Source organism: Pezoporus wallicus, unplaced genomic scaffold, assembly GCF_028554395.1.
Source record: "Pezoporus wallicus isolate ANWC-B61680 ecotype Strahan unplaced genomic scaffold, APGP_CSIRO_Pwel_v1 contig_1181, whole genome shotgun sequence".
Classification (NCBI taxonomy): Eukaryota; Metazoa; Chordata; class Aves; order Psittaciformes; family Psittacidae; genus Pezoporus; species Pezoporus wallicus.
In genome coordinates this window covers 512026-529329 of record NW_026641428.1, presented here as the reverse complement: position 1 = coordinate 529329, position 17304 = coordinate 512026, and the positions used below count along the sequence as shown (strand labels likewise).

The 17304-nt window shown below is 42.7% G+C and overlaps 2 protein-coding genes across 4 annotated transcripts in view; both read left to right on the top strand.

The window, feature by feature from the left end:
- The window catches only part of SEC24C (SEC24 homolog C, COPII coat complex component), a 37580-nt gene extending 32608 nt beyond the window's left edge, over nt 1–4972 (top strand). For all 3 annotated transcript variants that reach the window (XM_057423621.1, XM_057423623.1, XM_057423622.1), the window contains 5 exons: nt 357–475; nt 847–1026; nt 1680–1871; nt 2294–2383; nt 2884–4972. In XM_057423621.1, the coding sequence (XP_057279604.1) occupies nt 357–475; nt 847–1026; nt 1680–1871; nt 2294–2383; nt 2884–3024 (722 nt within the window). In that variant the 3' untranslated portion in view covers nt 3025–4972. The remainder of the gene's footprint in view (nt 1–356; nt 476–846; nt 1027–1679; nt 1872–2293; nt 2384–2883) is intronic.
- A 2203-nt stretch (nt 4973–7175) lies between these two features.
- On the top strand, nt 7176–13063 carry FUT11 (fucosyltransferase 11). Its single transcript, XM_057423758.1, has 3 exons — nt 7176–7916; nt 9220–9845; nt 12362–13063. Exons 1-3 carry the CDS (start codon nt 7176–7178, stop codon nt 12507–12509), a joined length of 1515 nt encoding a protein of 504 aa, XP_057279741.1. The 3' UTR covers nt 12510–13063.
- The last annotated feature ends 4241 nt before the right edge of the window (nt 13064–17304 follow it).

Sequence of the window (17304 nt, the reverse complement as noted above, 5' to 3'; positions counted from 1 at the left end):
ACACATGTTTATTCTCCATGCATCAAACGTCAGGTGGCAATCCTGATACTTCAGTCATTTATGGGAAAGAGCTTAAAGCTGTGATGATAGTATTGTTGCTTGGGACAAGAAGTACAGATAGAGCATGTGGGCTTATCTTTCATGCAAATTCTTGTCTAAATTTATTTTAATAGAGGTTTGTCTTGACAGTTGTCTAAATTAATCCTTGTATTTATTTTTGGACTGTTTTAGTTCTTTAACTGCCCTTTCATAAACAATAGTTGTTTAGATTTACTTCGTGGAAGTAGTGTTCACTTTTTTTACTGTTTATGAGCAATCACTTGATAGCCATCCATCTCTTTCCTCTTTCTATGCAGCATATCGTGGAGTTCTGAGTAGTCCAGTAAAGACTGTACGAGATGCATTGATCAGCCAGTGTGCCCAGATCCTAGCTTGCTATAGAAAGAACTGTGCTAGTCCCTCTTCTGCTGGCCAGGTAAACTCCAGTGCTTTCACTTAAATCACAGTCTTGGATATTAAAAGTAATGAGAGCTTCTTCCTCCTACTTACCCTGTTCAAAATTGCTTTGCTCAGCAGAAACTTGCAAAGAGAAGACTCAGAAAGAGACTGCAAATAAAACTGTAGTTGAGAATAGCTTATTGGACATCTATCTGGAGCCCAGGAAGCACTTCCTGCTCCATAGAAAAGTTTTAAGTTACCTTTGTAAGTCCATGATATAATTAGATTGTCAACTTTCACTCCTCACACCTGTACCACACTTTGTTGGTTCATGCAAGCCTCGTTTTGTCAGACATAAGCTTATTCAGCAAGACAGCTGACCATCTTCTGTCTGCTTGTGACTTGTAGCTGATCCTTCCTGAATGCATGAAGCTGCTTCCTGTGTACTTGAATTGCGTGTTGAAGAGCGACGTCCTTCAGCCTGGTCTAGAGGTCACAACAGATGACCGTGCTTACATTCGTCAGTTAGTCACATCCATGGATGTGGCTGAAACAAATGTTTTCTTTTATCCTAGGCTTTTGCCCCTGGTGAGTAATTCAGTATGTTCTTGCCGCTTTAGACTTGCTGTTTTCTTGACTTTCCATAAGGACTGGCATTTATATTTTATCAAGTGAAAGCAATTTGAGAAAGATTTGGGATCTGCCATCTGTTGGGGTACTTAATTCCACTCAGTGATAGATGCATTACTGCAACTTGTGAATTTGCTGGGGGATTTTTTTTTCCTGAGCTGTGAGCATATGACTAGTGGCAAAGAAGACACTTTTGACCCTTTCACAGTCCTAAAAATCCTAAAGCTTCTTGTAACTTTATGTAGTAGTTTTCATTATTGCAGAGCAACTCCATGCACTATTCTGGCTTTTCATTACCATAGCTGCTGGAATAACACTAAGAACTAATTACATTCCTACTCCAGGAAGCAATATTAGATCTAGTAATTTTACAGATGCCTTATGTTCTCTTTTGCTGACTAAGAGTCTCTGCTCTGCTTCTATGTCACATTCAGTAAGAAAACTAAGCTAAGCAACATGATACTTCAGTCACAGCTATTGCAGTCTTACAAGTCCTAGAAATGAGAAAACCATTTGGGTCTTTATGGCAGAAATTTTCAGGACTTTGTAAGATATTCTTGTATTATAACCTTGATTTTTTTATTTTTTTTTTTTATTTCATTCTAAACCAGACCAAAGCAGATGTTGACAGTGACTCCTTGCCAGCAGCAATCCGGAACTCAGAAGAACGTCTTTCCAAGGGTGATATATACCTGCTGGAGAATGGGCTGAACATCTTTGTTTGGGTGGGAGTCAACGTGCAACAAGGCTTGATCCAGAACCTCTTTGGAGTGTCATCCTTCAGTCAGATTAGCAATGGCCTGGTGAGTTGGATGGCAGTGCAGGCACTAGCATCTGTGAGTGTTGCCCAAAACTTGAAACAGTGAGAAAGCAAGTGGAGAAAACTGTTAAATTTTTTCATACTAGGAACAAGAGGAAGCGCAGGTGTGGGAAACTAGTGGAAATGCCCCTAGTCTGGGAATGTCAGACATAGTCTTGCCTAGCTTTATTTGACAAGCCACACATCTCCAGTGATGGTGAGGAGAACAGTTGCTATGTAAATGGAACAAGTAATTTACCTTTAATTCTGATATTCTGTTAAATTCTCTTTAAACCAGTTGTTGTCAAAGAGATTGTATGTTAGTGGGAGTAGATATATCTTATGTAATATGACAAAACTGCTGAGTTTTGTTCAATGTTGCTCTACTTTATGTGACTAATGGGGATTGGGTATCTTGCATTCCAGAGTACCCTGCCTGTCTTGGAAAATCCCTTTTCAAAGAAAGTACGATCTATTATTGACATGCTTCAAATGCAGAGATCCCGCTACATGAAGGTAAAAATGTTGTCCTCCATTCGTAGCTTTAAATCCCCTTCCCTTTTAACAGAGCAGGTGATGCCTGGCAATGCTGCAGTGCTGAACTTACGCTTCCTGATCTCATAAATATGATCCAAACATAGAGTTTACAAGGGTCTGGGGAAAAAAAACAAACAAACAAAAAAAACCAAAAAAAAACACCACAAAGCCAGTTAAAACAGTTACTAGTTTTGGAGTTCTCTGCTTTCCGTAGTTCTAAAGGTAATTTTTTTCAGACCTGTTATAGCATTGCACAAACCACATACATGGTGTCTTCTTTCTATTTGGAAAGGACTGAGACTATAACCCGGTTTAGTCATAGAAGTCAAAGCACATAAGCCATATACACTGTGTGATTCTGATTATCTGTCTTTGTATTTTTGAGCTACTTGGATTTTTGCTCTTGTTTATCAAGAACCTTAATTCTGCTAACTACTCACTGTTCATTTTGTTCTTGGTTGTTTGTTTTTTTTTTGTAGTTAATAATTGTGAAGCAAGAAGATAAGCTGGAAATGCTGTTCAAACACTTTCTAGTGGAGGACAAGAGCCTGAGTGGGGGGGCTTCATATGTGGACTTCCTGTGTCACATGCATAAGGAGATTCGGCAACTACTGAGCTAGAGGAGGGAGTGGTGCTGGAACTCGGCAGTGACATTTCGGTCTCCACTAATGACCTGATCAGATGGTCCAGCGCCCTCAAAAAGGACAGCATAGAAATCTGTACAATTCCATAATTTTTAATACACATTGCATAAGCAGAAATCCTTTCAACCTCTCCCAGTCCCATATGAGAGATGACAAATTTTCTTGGTGAGGGCTAAAAAGAAGCAAAAGGCCTTTAATACCAGGTCTTTTACTTGCATCTAAATTGTTTCCTGTGCTTGGCAGGAGTTCACCCCCCTCCCCATGCTCGCTAACCCTGTCGTAATGAATGTAGGTTTTTTCAGTTCACTGTACATGATTCAACACTGGGTGAAAAAGCGATAACTCTTCAAAACTTCTGGTAGTTGCTGTGTGTTTGTATGGGCGTGTGTGCATGCTCCGAGTGTGGAGGGGATGCAGGTGGGGAGGATGAGAGGCAGGTCAGGTGATGGGAGCTGGAGCAGCCAAACATTTTGTGTCTCCTCTTAAGAGGGAAACATGAAGTTGCAGAGCACAGATATATCATGTGGCTGGCTGAACCAGAAAGCCATGAAAAAGGAAATGAGCAGTAACCCAGGAGGCAACAGGGCAAATTTCTTTCCACAATCTTCCCCATGCTATAAGTTGCTGTGCCGATCTGTAATGGAATAGTAGTTCAGTGAGCAACAATCAAAAGCTTCTGAGCAGTGTAGGGGTAGAGCTGGTGCTTCCTGTTGGCATGTGTGGTGTCTCCTGTCCTTCTCATTGCACGGCTCTGTAATGTTCTACTCAATCCATGTTCCATGGCCTCTCCTCCAGAGCTTACCTGTCTAATCAGATGGTGGTGGGAACAAAACCTCTTAACTGTAAGCAGAAAATGCTTTTAACAAGGTGATGTGGGGCTGTGTAGGAACTGGATGATAAGGAAGTGGCCATTTTCAACCATATTATTGTGAATCATAGCAAACAAGTAGGAATTTTATTTATACTGATGCAAATTTGAAACTGCTTTGTACCCTGGAATACAAGGAAGGAGATAAAACCCCCTGAGACTTAGACTGTACTGTAGTAGGTATTACAAGTACCTGATTACGGTTATTGAAAGCATCTGGGCCATAGTGAAGAGTTTCATTACCAGATGTTTGTACCCTCCCCCATTCTATCTACTGATCAGCTTGCACAAAACCTTTTTATAAGCCTGTTTGTTTAACTAAAATACCTCAGACAGATTAATCCATCCACTTAGGCCACTCTGCTTCTCCATCCTGCAAGGGTGGAAGAGAAGATCCTGCGATGAGGGAGTGGGTGTAAATCAAATTCAGAATTATAAGGGCTTTGTTTATTCATTTAGAAAGAGGGCTTGTATATTTTGGCTTGAACGCTTAACAAGCATTCTTACAATACCCAGGAGTTTAAGCTACAAATAGCACTAAAAGTGGAAGGAAGAATGTGAGTGGATTAGAGAACATACTATCTGGGGTTGCTATTTCAGAGAAAAGTCCTTGTTAAGGTGAGAAAAATACCTGCCTGTGGTTTTAGTTCCCTATCCTTGTAGCATGCGTATGAATCCATTTTATTTCTAATGCTGCTAGTTTGTCTTCCCTCCCATCACTACACAGAAAGGGGAATATGAAACTTGTAATGGAGAAACTCTTTCAAGATGTAGTTGACAGAACCTTCAGCGTTTTTGTATGAATGTGGCTGACTTTTTACTCCACGTACTGCCTCCAACCAAAAAATCTAGAGGATTTTTAACCAGAGGGGGAAAAAGAACTTCACAGGAATATAAGGCACAGCAACCACAGACTTCCACAAATACTAATTTCTAGTATTAATACTGGGGGGTGTGGGGGTGGAAATGAAATGATAAATGAACCTTTCATTTTCTTCACTTGTTTTTCCAATGCATCTTTTAATTTGTAAAGAAATAAAAATATATTAAGATGTATTTTATGTCATTGTTAGTAAATAAACACTGCTTATTTTTCCAAACCCTGTATTTTGCGGGAGGGAGGAAGTGGGAAGGGCTGAAGTCCAGCTGATGGATCCTTTACAGTTGATCGTCTGCTGACCAAGTTCAGGTTTTTTTGGTAAGAAACTCAACAGTTGAGTCAGCAGACAAAAGGTGCTGCTTAATCTCAGTGTTACTTTGCTTAGATGTGACTGGGTTTTAACTTTTTGTCCCTTCTGAGCTTTCATTTTGCAAAGAGATTTCCCTTTTCTCTAAGGGAGAGAGAAACGGCTTGAGTTTCACTAGGGGCTTTTTGGTCTACTTTGGGAGGTATTCTTATGTGTGTGTTGGAGAACTGGAGCTCCTGTTTCAGACTTAAGATAGCAGGGAAGCGGGGTGGGGTTTGGGGTTTGGTTTGAGGTTTTTTTTTTCATTTGTGGTTTGTTGTTTTTTTTGTTTGTTTGTTTGGTGTCTGTTTTTTCTGGGGGGTGGCAGGTGCTAACTGCCAAAATAATGTTCTGAGTGAACTGGCGCTGTAACTTGACTGTAGCCTAGAACACTGCTGTTGTACAATTTGCTGATACCCTTACAACAATCTGTATGAAAGCACAAGACAATCGTTACTAAATCTCCAAAACTACATAGAATAGTCAGGGTTGGAAAGGACCTTAAGATCATCAAGTTCCAACCCCCTGCCACGGGCAGGGACACCTCACACTAAACCATGTCACCCAAGGCTTCGTCCAACCTGGCCTTGAACACCGCCAGGGATGGAGCATTCACAACCTCCCTGGGCAACCCATTCCAGTGCCTCACCACCCTAACAGGAAACAATTTCTTCCTTTTATCCAATCTAAACTTCCCCTGTTTAAGTTTTAACCTGTTACCCCTTGTCCTGTCACTACAGTCCCTAATGCCCAGTCCATCCCCAGCATCCCTATAGCCCTCCTTCAGATACTGGAAGGCTGCTATGAGGTCTCCATGCAGCCTTCTCTTCTCCAGGCTGAACAGCCCCAACTTTCTCAGCCTGTCTTCATACAGGAGGTGCTCCAGTCCCCTGATCATCCTCGTGACCCTCCTCTGGACTTGTTCCAACAGTTCCATGTCCTACATAGTTTGCTGTAGCATATGTGTAAGGTTTTCCTCCTACAAGGATATACATTATGTCCAGAATCTGCTACTGAGCTAATTTACTATGATGATGGTCCTTATGCATCTTGTATGTTAATTATGTGGAGTAAATTGTAGGCATCTTTGTGGCAGCACCCCTTCCAAGGGATGTGGAAGTTGCCTTGCAGAGCCCATGTCTGTTAGCGTTCTGTCGGGATGTAAGAGGAGGAGCTGGTGCGGATGGCATGGGGGTGGTGCCTATGTGCTGACTGGGGTATGCATCTGGATCATGGTTTAGCAGTGAAAAGACCTAACTTTTTAAAAGAAAGCAAAAACGTTCCCATGTTTTAACCTGTTCCTTACACAGCTAGAGAATACTTTGCTTGTGTTCATACTGATGTCCTGTGTTATGAATTATCAGCCAAGTACTGTGCTTGGGCTTAAGTTACCTCTCAAGGAATGAATCTGAAGCTTTTAGCAATTCCATAACTGAGTGGTAATTCTAGTATGCTTCTGCTAGATTTTTATAGTGTATCCTAAACTCAGTTTTGCAGATTACCAATTTCCAGAATATTTTAATACCAAAGCAGTTTATTGAAGGCTGGCACAGAAGAGCAGCTTCAAGAGTGCATTAAACCTAGTGGTAGATAGATAAAAAATATCACTTGAAGGCATTCCCTCCCTCGGTATACTTTTCTTGCGCCATCGAAAGGCCAATTTTGTACTGAAGATGCCTCGTTACGCGTGGATTTGCTCTCGGCAGGCTCTGCCTCAGTAAAATCGCCCCGGTGTCTCCCTGTAGGTGCAGGCAGGCTCTGCTGCAGGTGCGTTAGAGGCACCTGGAAGTAAGACTATGCCCGTCCTGCAGCGCTGACAGTCCTGTGTAGCGTGTCGCACGCCCTACCTCCCGCCTTTAGCTTGCGCGGAGGGCAGAGCGTGCCACGTCGCCCTGCCCCGTTCCTGAAGCCCCTCCTCGGCCTTGCCCAGGTTCTTGCGCCCCTTGCGGCAGCTGACGGAGCGCCTTCCGAGGCGGGGCCCTTGCGGCCGCTTCCTGTAGCGGGGCGAGCGGTGCCGGCCCGGGGCGGCGGCGATGGGTGGTGGCAGCTCAGGCCTCCGTCCGGGGTGGGGCCCCGCTTGCCTCTGGGTGACGCTTGCGTTGGCCTGGGGCGCGGGGGCCGCGCTCGCCGCAGAGGGGCCGGGGGCGGCGGAGGAGGAGGCGGCGGCGGCGGCTGTACCGTGCGGGGCGGAGGGGTGGGCGCAGGATGCTGTCCCGCCGGGCGCGGCCTTCGTGGCCGCCGCGTCCTACCGCGGCCCCGGCAACAACGACACGCGGAGCAACAAGGTGCTGCCCATCCTGCTGTGGTGGAGCGGGAGCCTCTTCCCACACTTCCCCGGCGACACGGAGCGCATCGACTGCCCGCGAGGCTCCTGCCTCGTCACCCGCAGCCGGCGGGTGGCCCGACACCGCCGCACCAAGGCCCTCATCTTCTACGGCACCGACTTCAGGGCCTACGAGGCGCCGCTGCCCCGCCTGCCCCACCAGACCTGGGCGCTCTTCCACGAGGAGTCCCCCATGAACAACTACGTCCTCTCGCACTCGCCGGGTATCCAGCTCTTCAACTACACAGCCACGTTCCGCCGGGAGTCGGACTATCCCCTGACGCTGCAGTGGCTGCCCGGCGTGGGGTACCTGCGGGGCCCGGCGGTGACCCTGGCCGAGAAGGACGCGTGGCGGCAGAAGGGCTATGCCCCGGTGCTGTACATGCAGTCCCACTGCGATGTCCCCTCGGACCGGGACCGCTACGTGCGGGAGCTCATGAAGTACATCCAGGTAGGCGGGATGCACGGGGAAGCTGTGGCGTGGGGTTGCTGTAGGAGATGGGTCCGCCTGGCTGCCCCCCTCCCTCCCTCCTTCCACCTCCTCGTCTTAATGGGGTTTGTTTGTCTTTGCTTTTAGCCAAGGCACGAATCGTAACGGGGATGCATGCCGACTACAAGCCGGACAGAAAAACTAGTTGTATTCCTTCCCAAAGCGTGATCTAGACTACATCACATGCCAGTAGGTAGGCCTGATGGTAGCTGTTAGTTGTGGAGTTGGTCAGACTTGGGATCAGTCACAGGTTGGGCTAAGCCTGAATGGATTAGTGGACCAAGTGCCAGGAGTTACTGAAATCTCTGGACCTTTAAGTTAGCCTGCATGAAGGCTGGTTGTTTGCAAGCCTTGCTCCCTTTTGAAAGTACAGGTGTTCAGTAAAAAGATGTTTTGAGTATCTGCTGCTTGAGAAGTGGTGTAGGGCCGTGTTGTTTCCGTGGTGGTCCGTATTGCACTGGCACAGCTAACAGAGTAGCTTCATAAACTGAGATAATGATTCTGTCAAGCAAAAAAAAAAAAAAAATTAATGCTTTCTTCTTCTTAAAAATTCTGAAGGACAGTAGATTAGAAATACAAATAAAATCAGGTTTTAGTGTTTATCTAAAACATCTGTTTCCTTGCCATTTCTGCTGTTTCTATTGGTCGTGATTCATTCATTGTGCAAGTTTATCATTTACTCAGTAGTGAAGCAAAGACAAAAGAACGTTTAAAATACGACTGTATTGTCAAAGTTTGAGGCAGATTCCAGATCGAGTGTATGGGCTTTCAGTTTTAGACAGTATCCTTTTAGTTCCCTGCATCAATTTTCCTCCATCTGACAAATGAAACATTTTTGCCAGCCTGCTCAGACTGGCAGGAGCTGTGTGTAGTAACCGTTTGGAAAAGTGCTGCGTCTCTGTTAAGTAGATCACTTCTAAATTAACTCAAAGGGAGCTGAATGCCCATCCTTACCTCCGAGTTCCAGATGTAGCCACTAATAAATAAGTTTTTGGGTACCATCTTCCTTTCTGCACATTCCCCCTGCCCCTCAATCTGTAGCATTGTTTATGCTGCTTTTGAAACTGAGCCCTCAGTTTCTGCTAAAATTGTTAGAACTGGGACTACAGGTATAGTCACAAGGGAAAGAACTTGGAGTGAAAGCAAAGCTAAACTAAAGAAGCTAGGAACTGATCAAAGTTAGGAATTTTACAAGAAATACAAGCTCTGACAACAAGCTCCAGGCAAACAAGTCACTTTGTAAAGATGTCTGTTGTTGTTTTAGGTTGACTCCTATGGGAAATGCCTGCATAATCGTGAGCTCCCCAGTGAACGACTGAGAGACACTTCTACAGCAACCACAGAAGATTCTGAGTTTATGACTTTTATCGCCAGGTACAAGTTCCATCTGGCCTTGGAGAATGCCATATGTGATGACTACATGACAGAGAAGCTGTGGCGTCCAATGCACCTGGGGGCTGTCCCAGTATACCGAGGCTCCCCAGCTGTGCGGGACTGGATGCCAAACAACCTCTCCATTATTCTGATAGATGACTTTGACAGCCCCCAAGAGCTGGCAAAGTATCTTGACTTCCTGGACAAGAATGGAGAGGAATATTTGAAGTATCTAGAGTATAAAAACCATGGTGGAATCAAAAACCAGTTCTTGCTAGAGAGCTTGGAGAGGCGGGAATGGGGGGTGAATGACATGACTCTGCCCAATTACCTGAATGGCTTTGAGTGTTTCATCTGTGACAGGGAGAACACCCGGGTCAAAGAGGAGCAGGAACACAGAAAGTCTCATGGGAAAATTCCAGCTCCCAGACCTCGCATAGCTCAGTTCAAGCACATGGGCTGTCCTATGCCCACCCCTGGGTTTGGAAACGTTGAAGACCTCTCTGGAGGAGACAGGTAATGTACCAAGACTGTGCCTTTTGAAGAAAAAAGAAGCTTCAAATAATAGTAGCCATAACTGTTAACAATGCTTTGTACTTAAAGGATCTCTTAATACATCTCCAGTGACACTTTATATTATATCGTGTGGATAGTATGGTAGTTCTGCTAATTTTGTGTATGAAGCTGGCTTAGCTGGTGGTATTTGTTAGCTGTTGAATGAGGAGCGTGAGACACCCATAATACTCTGTTAAAATGCTCTGTGGCCTTGGGTAGTGTGTTTATCCTTTGTCTGGTTTTTTTTTTTTTGCTTCTTTGTTTGAAAGAAGGATGTTGTTCAGTACAATGATGGTAAAGCACTTGATAGCCCTTGGGTGCAAGAAGCTCTGTGCCTCCTTACAAAGTACTGCATTAAGAATGGGGTTGGCACTGTTGAGTGCAGGCTTGTTTAACTCCTCTTGACTTCAGAGCAGAAGTTAGGCTTACCCAGAATACTTTACAAAACTTTTTGTTGATTTCTGTGACAAAATTCTGGCTTGTGTTTGAAGGACACCATCCCATTTATTTAGAGAGAGGGACCACACAGGACAGAGAGTAAGTAGCTTCTTAGCTCCTTTGCGCATGAGGATTGCTGGTGTTGTTCAAATCTCCCAGGCCCATAGCCCCATGTTAGCCATCTCTAGTGTGAGCTGCACAGAAGTCTGTCAGCAGGGAACTACCCACACTAACCCTCAGGCAACCACTTCTGACAGGCAGAATAGAGGTGTGTTTGCATGGTCTACTTAGTATTTATACATGCCTTGGCCCAAAACACGTCAGTGTTTGGGTTCCCAAACCTTGAATTTTTCGACTAACAGTGTTTGCTTGAAGTTGCAGTTGCTAGAAGGAAGGGTTCTTGCAGTTCATGAACAATGTGTGTGCCTTTTGTAGTGTATTCTAGTGTAACATGTTTGGATCCCTCAGGTTTGTCATCTTTCTTTGCATTACTTGCAACAATTTCTGTCTTTTTAGGCATTTACTCAAGTGCATACAATTCACTTTCTGAAAGCCATCAGACAGCCTTTATAAATATAAACCCTCAGCCACAGCAGATCTTGCCTGTGTTCATAGCTATCACCAAAGATTTCAATGTTCTGATGTCAGTCCCACTGTAGTACTAAATTAATGACTTTTTGAAAATACTGGTAAGATCTCACGCAGAAGGAGGCTGTCAGTATGCTCTCAGTTTATATCAGTTTACAGCCTTGTTAATAATTTCCTGAACTAAGGAATTGAATGCTTAGGAGTGTTAAAGTGTTAGTAGGAACAGTGTGTTGAAAATGAATCCATCATTTCAAGTATGCTAACCCGGAACTAAGAAAGTTTTTATTACGTTATCCATCCACAAAAAAGAATATGAAGAATTTTCTAAGTGTGGGGACCTACTTTGTCGTATGTTTGAATGCTTTCATAAATGGCCAACTGAAACCTTTTCTCAGTCTTCGTAACAAAATGTGGTTTTAGCTTGTAACATTATTCAGTGTCCCACTCTGTAAGCGTTCTCTACTTTTTCATGGCTGGCCTTTTGCTGGAGCAGCAGATGGCAGTAGAGAAGTACTTTTGAAGGCACCGCATGGGTGCCTATGCCACTTACAAGCTCTGGTACTCCCATCATTCTGTGCATTGGTTGTCAGCAAGGAGTTTTGAACAGTTACTCCATAATCCAAGCCATCGTTGCATCACACGGAAGTTTCCATATCTTACTGAACCACACTATGTTACTTTTCCCCTGTTCGTAGACATACGATGAGTCTGGAGAAATTGTACCAGGGAAGCTTTTACATTGCCTGCTGTCTACTTTAGAAAGGTACCTTGATATAACACAAATGAGAGAAGTAGTCCACATGATCACAAATTGGAATTGTTGGAAGTTGCAGTGATGCAGTCTGTGCTATGAAGTTTGAGAATGTCTGCATTGAAAAAGAGAGAGCCTATACTCAACCATCTAGTTTGGAGATACAGAGTTAGGGTGGAAGGATATAATCATTTTTTGTCTCTGCCATGTATAACCAGAGTTTGCAATGAGTAGCTGTCAGTAGCTGACATTCCCTAATTGTTAAATGGTTTATTGTTGAGGGGGGAGGAAGAGAAGAAAAGAAAAACTTGATTCTTAGGCTGTTATATGCATACTATCTATGGAAGGCGACTCTCAAAATCATGTAAGGACTCTGTGCTAGATTTTATGTTAATAGAAGGTTTTATTCTCCACAATTAATAATTGAGTGTCTTTGGTTAACTCTGTAGTCACATGCTGATATTTCTAGAATGTTGTAAAGCTAATGATGATCTTGCATTTTCGGTAGAGAATTTTCACAGCGGGTTTCTTTAAATGACTTGCAGTGCAATGGCACAGTAACAGAATACTTCGTTATGACCATCTCTGGGCTTGTTTTCCTCTTAGGTGAAAGAAAAAAAATGTCTTCAGCGCTGCTTCAGCTGCAGAGTAATCTGAGGGGTTTTAGTGGTTTATGGTTGTGTCTCTTTTTTTGTTTCAGTTGGAAAGAGATGTGGCTGCAGGATTACTGGCAAAGCCTTGATCAGGGTGAGGCCCTCACTGCTATGATTCATCGCAATGAGACACATCAGGGAAGATTTTGGGACTATATGCATGAGATTTTTCTCAAGAGGACAAGGCAGCACTGACCCATCTTTGTAAGAGATTGATTTGAAAATTGCAGTGGAAGTTGAGATTGTAAATTCTTACCTCACTCCAAATGTTTGCCTTGAAATAGAAGAAAAACTCTCACAGAGACTGTTTTTTTCTGGTTCATGAAGTAAGTTTCTGTTATGGTTGGATTTCAGCACTGGAGATCTTAGCAACAGCTTTGATTTGAATTTCAGCTCTGTGGCATGAAGCCACTCCTGAATTGCAGGTGTCAATGTGTGGGGCAAAAGAGGAATTTACTCTCCTTTTGTATTTGTATCATTTCCTTGTGGCTTACATGACTCCAGAGGAGCACCTCTTCAAACTCTTGCTAAAATGTCCAAAGTTATTTCAGGGATTTTTTTTAATGTCCAAAATATTAAGCATTTTTTATAAGTATTTTATCAGTCACTTTTTCTCTTCATGAAGGTGTACTTCTAGCTGCTATTAACAAATAGCTTTTTCAGTGAAGGACTTGCGAAAGACAAATGTCTGTGGAGAGCAATTGTGCCTTACGAAATTGCAGCAATAAAGTCTCTTCTTTCCAAGTAAACGTGCCTCAAATACTCCTGCTTTTTAGGGTAACTGTATACCTATGGGCAGGTCACTTTACTCTCTGCCTGATTTTTCTCTTAAAAAACTTGCCAGGTGACACATACAATGGGGTGAGAGATTACATTATTTAATTTACAACGTTTAACAATGTATTTCACACGAGGACATGTATTACCTGGTATTGTGACTTCTTATTTATTATCTCCTTAATGCTAGCCTTTGATCTGTCCTTTCTGAGTATCTGCAGCTTTGTGCAAGGACAAATACATTTCAACAGTGGTGCCTTTCCAGTGATCTCTGCAGTTTGGATGCAAACTTTGCGGTCTTTCTGTGCTGAAACAGATGACCAGAATCAGGTGCACTGAGATGTTTTTCTGTCTTTACCAAATCTTAACACAGTATGATCCTGGTCTCTTGACTAGCGTTCCTTAGTGTAAGTGATGATATGTGAATACATCTTCCTTGTTGTGTAGCCTGTATCTCTTAGAGATATAAGCCTGCTGTCCCCTGCCATGTTGGGTACCCTTCTGACACAACTGATTTTTGCATTGGAGACCAATTCACAGTGTCATGGGTTTAAAAAGCACAGGCAAATAGGGCCACACTGCAGTCATGTCTGTAATGGTGTAATTGTATTTTGTTTCTCCATTTCTCCTCCCTCTTCAGAAGTAACTACTGATTAAATAGTCACAGTTTATCCATGCCTAAAACAGAATGTTGGTATGGCAAACCTAGAGCCTGTGGGGTAGTTTCATTTTGTAGGGCAGCTCACACATGGCTATGGGAAGTCTGAAGCTTGTTAGTGAAAATTAGGAACGGGACCAAATCTACATTCTGTCCCTGATTAAGTCACTATTGCTTAGCTGATGGATAGATCACTTAATCTCTTTTTTTTTTTCATCCCTCAAATTCCCAGTGATAATGTTGTAGATAAAATATTTTAGGTGTTACACCCATATAGGTAATAATATGCATCTCAGTGTTTGTCTTTCAGGTAATAACAGTACTGTCATGTTAGAGCATCTTGACAGAGGAGACTTCAGACCCATAGCTGTCACTGTATTATTGTAAATGTAGAAAATGCATATGCTATACAATCTCATCCAGTGTTTCATTCGGAGAAAAATGCTTTTTTAATCTCTCTTCTGTAATAATAGTAACAAATTGTTCTTCAGCTAAAATGCATTCATCAGTTTAAATTCCTTTTTTCTTTATTCCATTTACCCAGGAGACATGAATACTGAAGGGAATGTATCTGAATCAATTGTTAAAGTGGATTACTCAAATCTGGTTAAGATTTCAGGTATGTGTATTCAGGATGGAAGTGGCCACAATGTGCTTGAGAAGTAAATTAAGATAAAACAAATTAAGGCTACTTTAGTAGTGAATGTCCACTTCTACTGAGCAGTTTAATTATATTTAAATAAATGGCCTGAATTAATGCCTCCAGTTACTTCAGATTCTCTTGATTCATTTTATGATCTTAGTTGTGTTTTAGTTGTCTTTCTGCTAATCCAAGTGAATATGTGAATGCAGACAAGGAGAAAGGTCACTGCAGCAACTATTAATATTTTGGAAAAAGGCTAAAGATTTCTGATCTGGACTGCTAATTTGATTTCTCACTTCACTGCTTGAAATCCAAACCAGCTAGGTGGTGGCTGAATGTTGTCACTTATGTTGTGACTACCTTCCAGATTACATGATACTCGGAATGAACAGTGTATACAATATCCTCCTGAATTAAATTCTTACAGTGCAGGTGCCCATACTCATAAAAACACACAACTGCGACTAATCCTGAATTTTAGCAAAGATGCCAAATACTGCGGATGATAACAAGATCATCTCTATAAACCTTCTAGGTAGGCTTCTACTAACTGGGGTGAGTCACTTCGCTGCTTGTCTTTCATTTTGCCTGTTTACTGTATGAGGGAGGTTTTCAAAGCTGTCAGGATAGCTTTATTCACTGGCATTAATGTTCTAAAAATAGGTATCTCCTTACTACTGCTCATATGAAACACTAGTAGATTCTACTGATACTGTGTCTCAGAATTGTCTTGACCACCTAAGTTTATGCCTTCTGAGATGTGAGAGAGGAGAAACAAATGGCTGACAAAAGGTTAAAAATCTAGCAATCCAGTTCATTACGTTGGACAAGCTGAAGTTCTCATTCTCCTGACGAAACTGTGATACCAGGTGCTGCCTAATTTTCAGTAAGAAGCTGGGTATTTTATATACTGAATTAGTTCTTTGTGTTTTCTGCCCTTTAGCAAGGACTGCAATTTCTAGGAAGCGCGTAACCTCACTGAAGAATATTGATTTGATACCTAACATTGATAATTTCTAGAACTGAAAAATAATTGCCTTTTCTTATTTCTGTCACTGTAGTAATTTTCAGACTGAAGGATCTCTGGGTACTCTATGATGGTAAGTAGAATGAAAGCCAACCAACAGTGGATGTGTGTGTGTTTAGAGGGAAAAGGAGAATGAGATTCTTTCCCTGGAAATGGACTGAAAAGTGCAGCAGCTGGAAAATCACAGCAGAAATGCCCATCTTGCACCTTGGCAAGGGGTAGTTTTAACTGGTGTGGAAGAACAAGTAACTCCTAAAGGACTGGGAACAGGATAAATTGAATTGAAGCACAGCCAACCAGGGACATCACTGTTTAGACAGGCTTTGCCATGCTAGACAAGCAGCCATCTGCCTCCCTTACCATCCTTTCATGTGTACTCTTCAGCCATTGTCCCAAGAGAGCACTCCCTTAATGATTCATTGTCATCAATTTAGTTGGATTTAATTAAGATTGTTGATGGCTCTCCAGGTGCTTTCTGAGAAGTTGTATTAATGAGAAATATACAGGGTGGCAGGTTCCTTCATTCTGCCCAGAGACCTCTACTGACAGGCTAAAATTAATCAGAGACAAAATCCTTTTAGTGATATGACCAGCTGAGCCAAAGCCTATGTCAGGCTTTAACAATCTCATGATTCAGTATCTTGGAGCTGGCACTGAGAGATATATGACCCTGCAGGGGGACTAGGGAGGGTGGAGAAGAATGGAGCTGCAGGATTTGTTCCAGAGCTCTGACATGACTGGCATCTTAATTTGTATGCTGTTACGTACATTCTTTCTTGCAGAAAAGCCCCATCTAATGCTGAAGTGTCTCAGCTAGAGATGATTCTGGGTATTTGGGAATGGATCAGAGCAGATCGTGATACTTTGTGGCATCTCTGAGCAAATAAGGAGGCTTCAGGTAATTTGCAGTGGAACTGGGCTGGATTTGAGTAGATCTGGGAGTTAGGGATTAGGGATGGCAGCTCAGAGCTAGTCAGGTGGACAGAATAATGCAGGGTGGCTGATCTGATTGAGATAGCTGAGGATAAGGTAGGCTAGCATTGGGGCTTGGGGCTGACATCAGAAGAGCAATTGCAGCTGTCACTGTGCTATGAATATAAATGAATGCATTTGTGCTAATAAGTGCATGAAGTGCTAATACTGTTCAAACACAATTGCTCAGCAGACAGGAGTAAGTCTGAAACCTCTTAAAGAGGTATTTCAAGCAACAGTCTTATTTTAATTGTGTATTTTATTACAGCATTGTTAGCATTGTATTTAATTGTGTCGTAACATCATAATTGGCCCTTATACCAGTTGTAATACAGGTTCTTTTCAAACCTAATACTAATAGTTTTTCTCTGTGGTTCATTTTGGTTTTGACTAGCTGAAACACAGGCTACAATTCAGCTTTAAGTATGCTGATGCAAGTAAAGAAGTTCTAAATACAGTTAGAATTTTACATGGTTTTTGTAGTTGTACATTCAAGATTCCCAATGAAACATCTGTGGGGTTCACTGCTCTGTGTGTTGAGGGACCTGGGTTCCTGACTGTACCTGTAAAGTCAGCACTTCTGTCTCATCCATTAGCGTCTCTGTGCTATCAGCTATATAAAATGCAGGTTAATGGAGAGACCCGGATATATAGTAATACACCTCTTCTGTAGTTCCACGTTCTGCATGGTGTGTGCAGACACCATTACATACCTTATTCTGTCTGCTTGGGAATATTTTAGGCTGGTGCTCCAATCCCAGGCTCAATGCCAAAAAGAGTTTCTAATGCAGACAGCAGTAACGGACAGGAAGCTACCAGAATTCTCCTTGTGTTGCTTGCCTTTCTCAGCTGCCCCTCCTCTTCCCCCTTCTTTCTTGGAATTACTTAAAAGAGACATCAGCTTTTGAAGGTG

Excerpts from the sequence above, each read along its gene's own strand:
- FUT11 (XM_057423758.1), top strand. The coding sequence starts at position 7,176 with ATGGGTGGTGGCAGCTCAGGCCTCCGTCCGGGGTGGGGCCCCGCTTGC. Across the intron at positions 7,917-9,219 it reads AGCTCATGAAGTACATCCAG|GTTGACTCCTATGGGAAATG; the intron begins GTAGGCGGGATG and ends TTGTTGTTTTAG. Across the intron at positions 9,846-12,361 it reads GACCTCTCTGGAGGAGACAG|TTGGAAAGAGATGTGGCTGC; the intron begins GTAATGTACCAA and ends TTTTTGTTTCAG.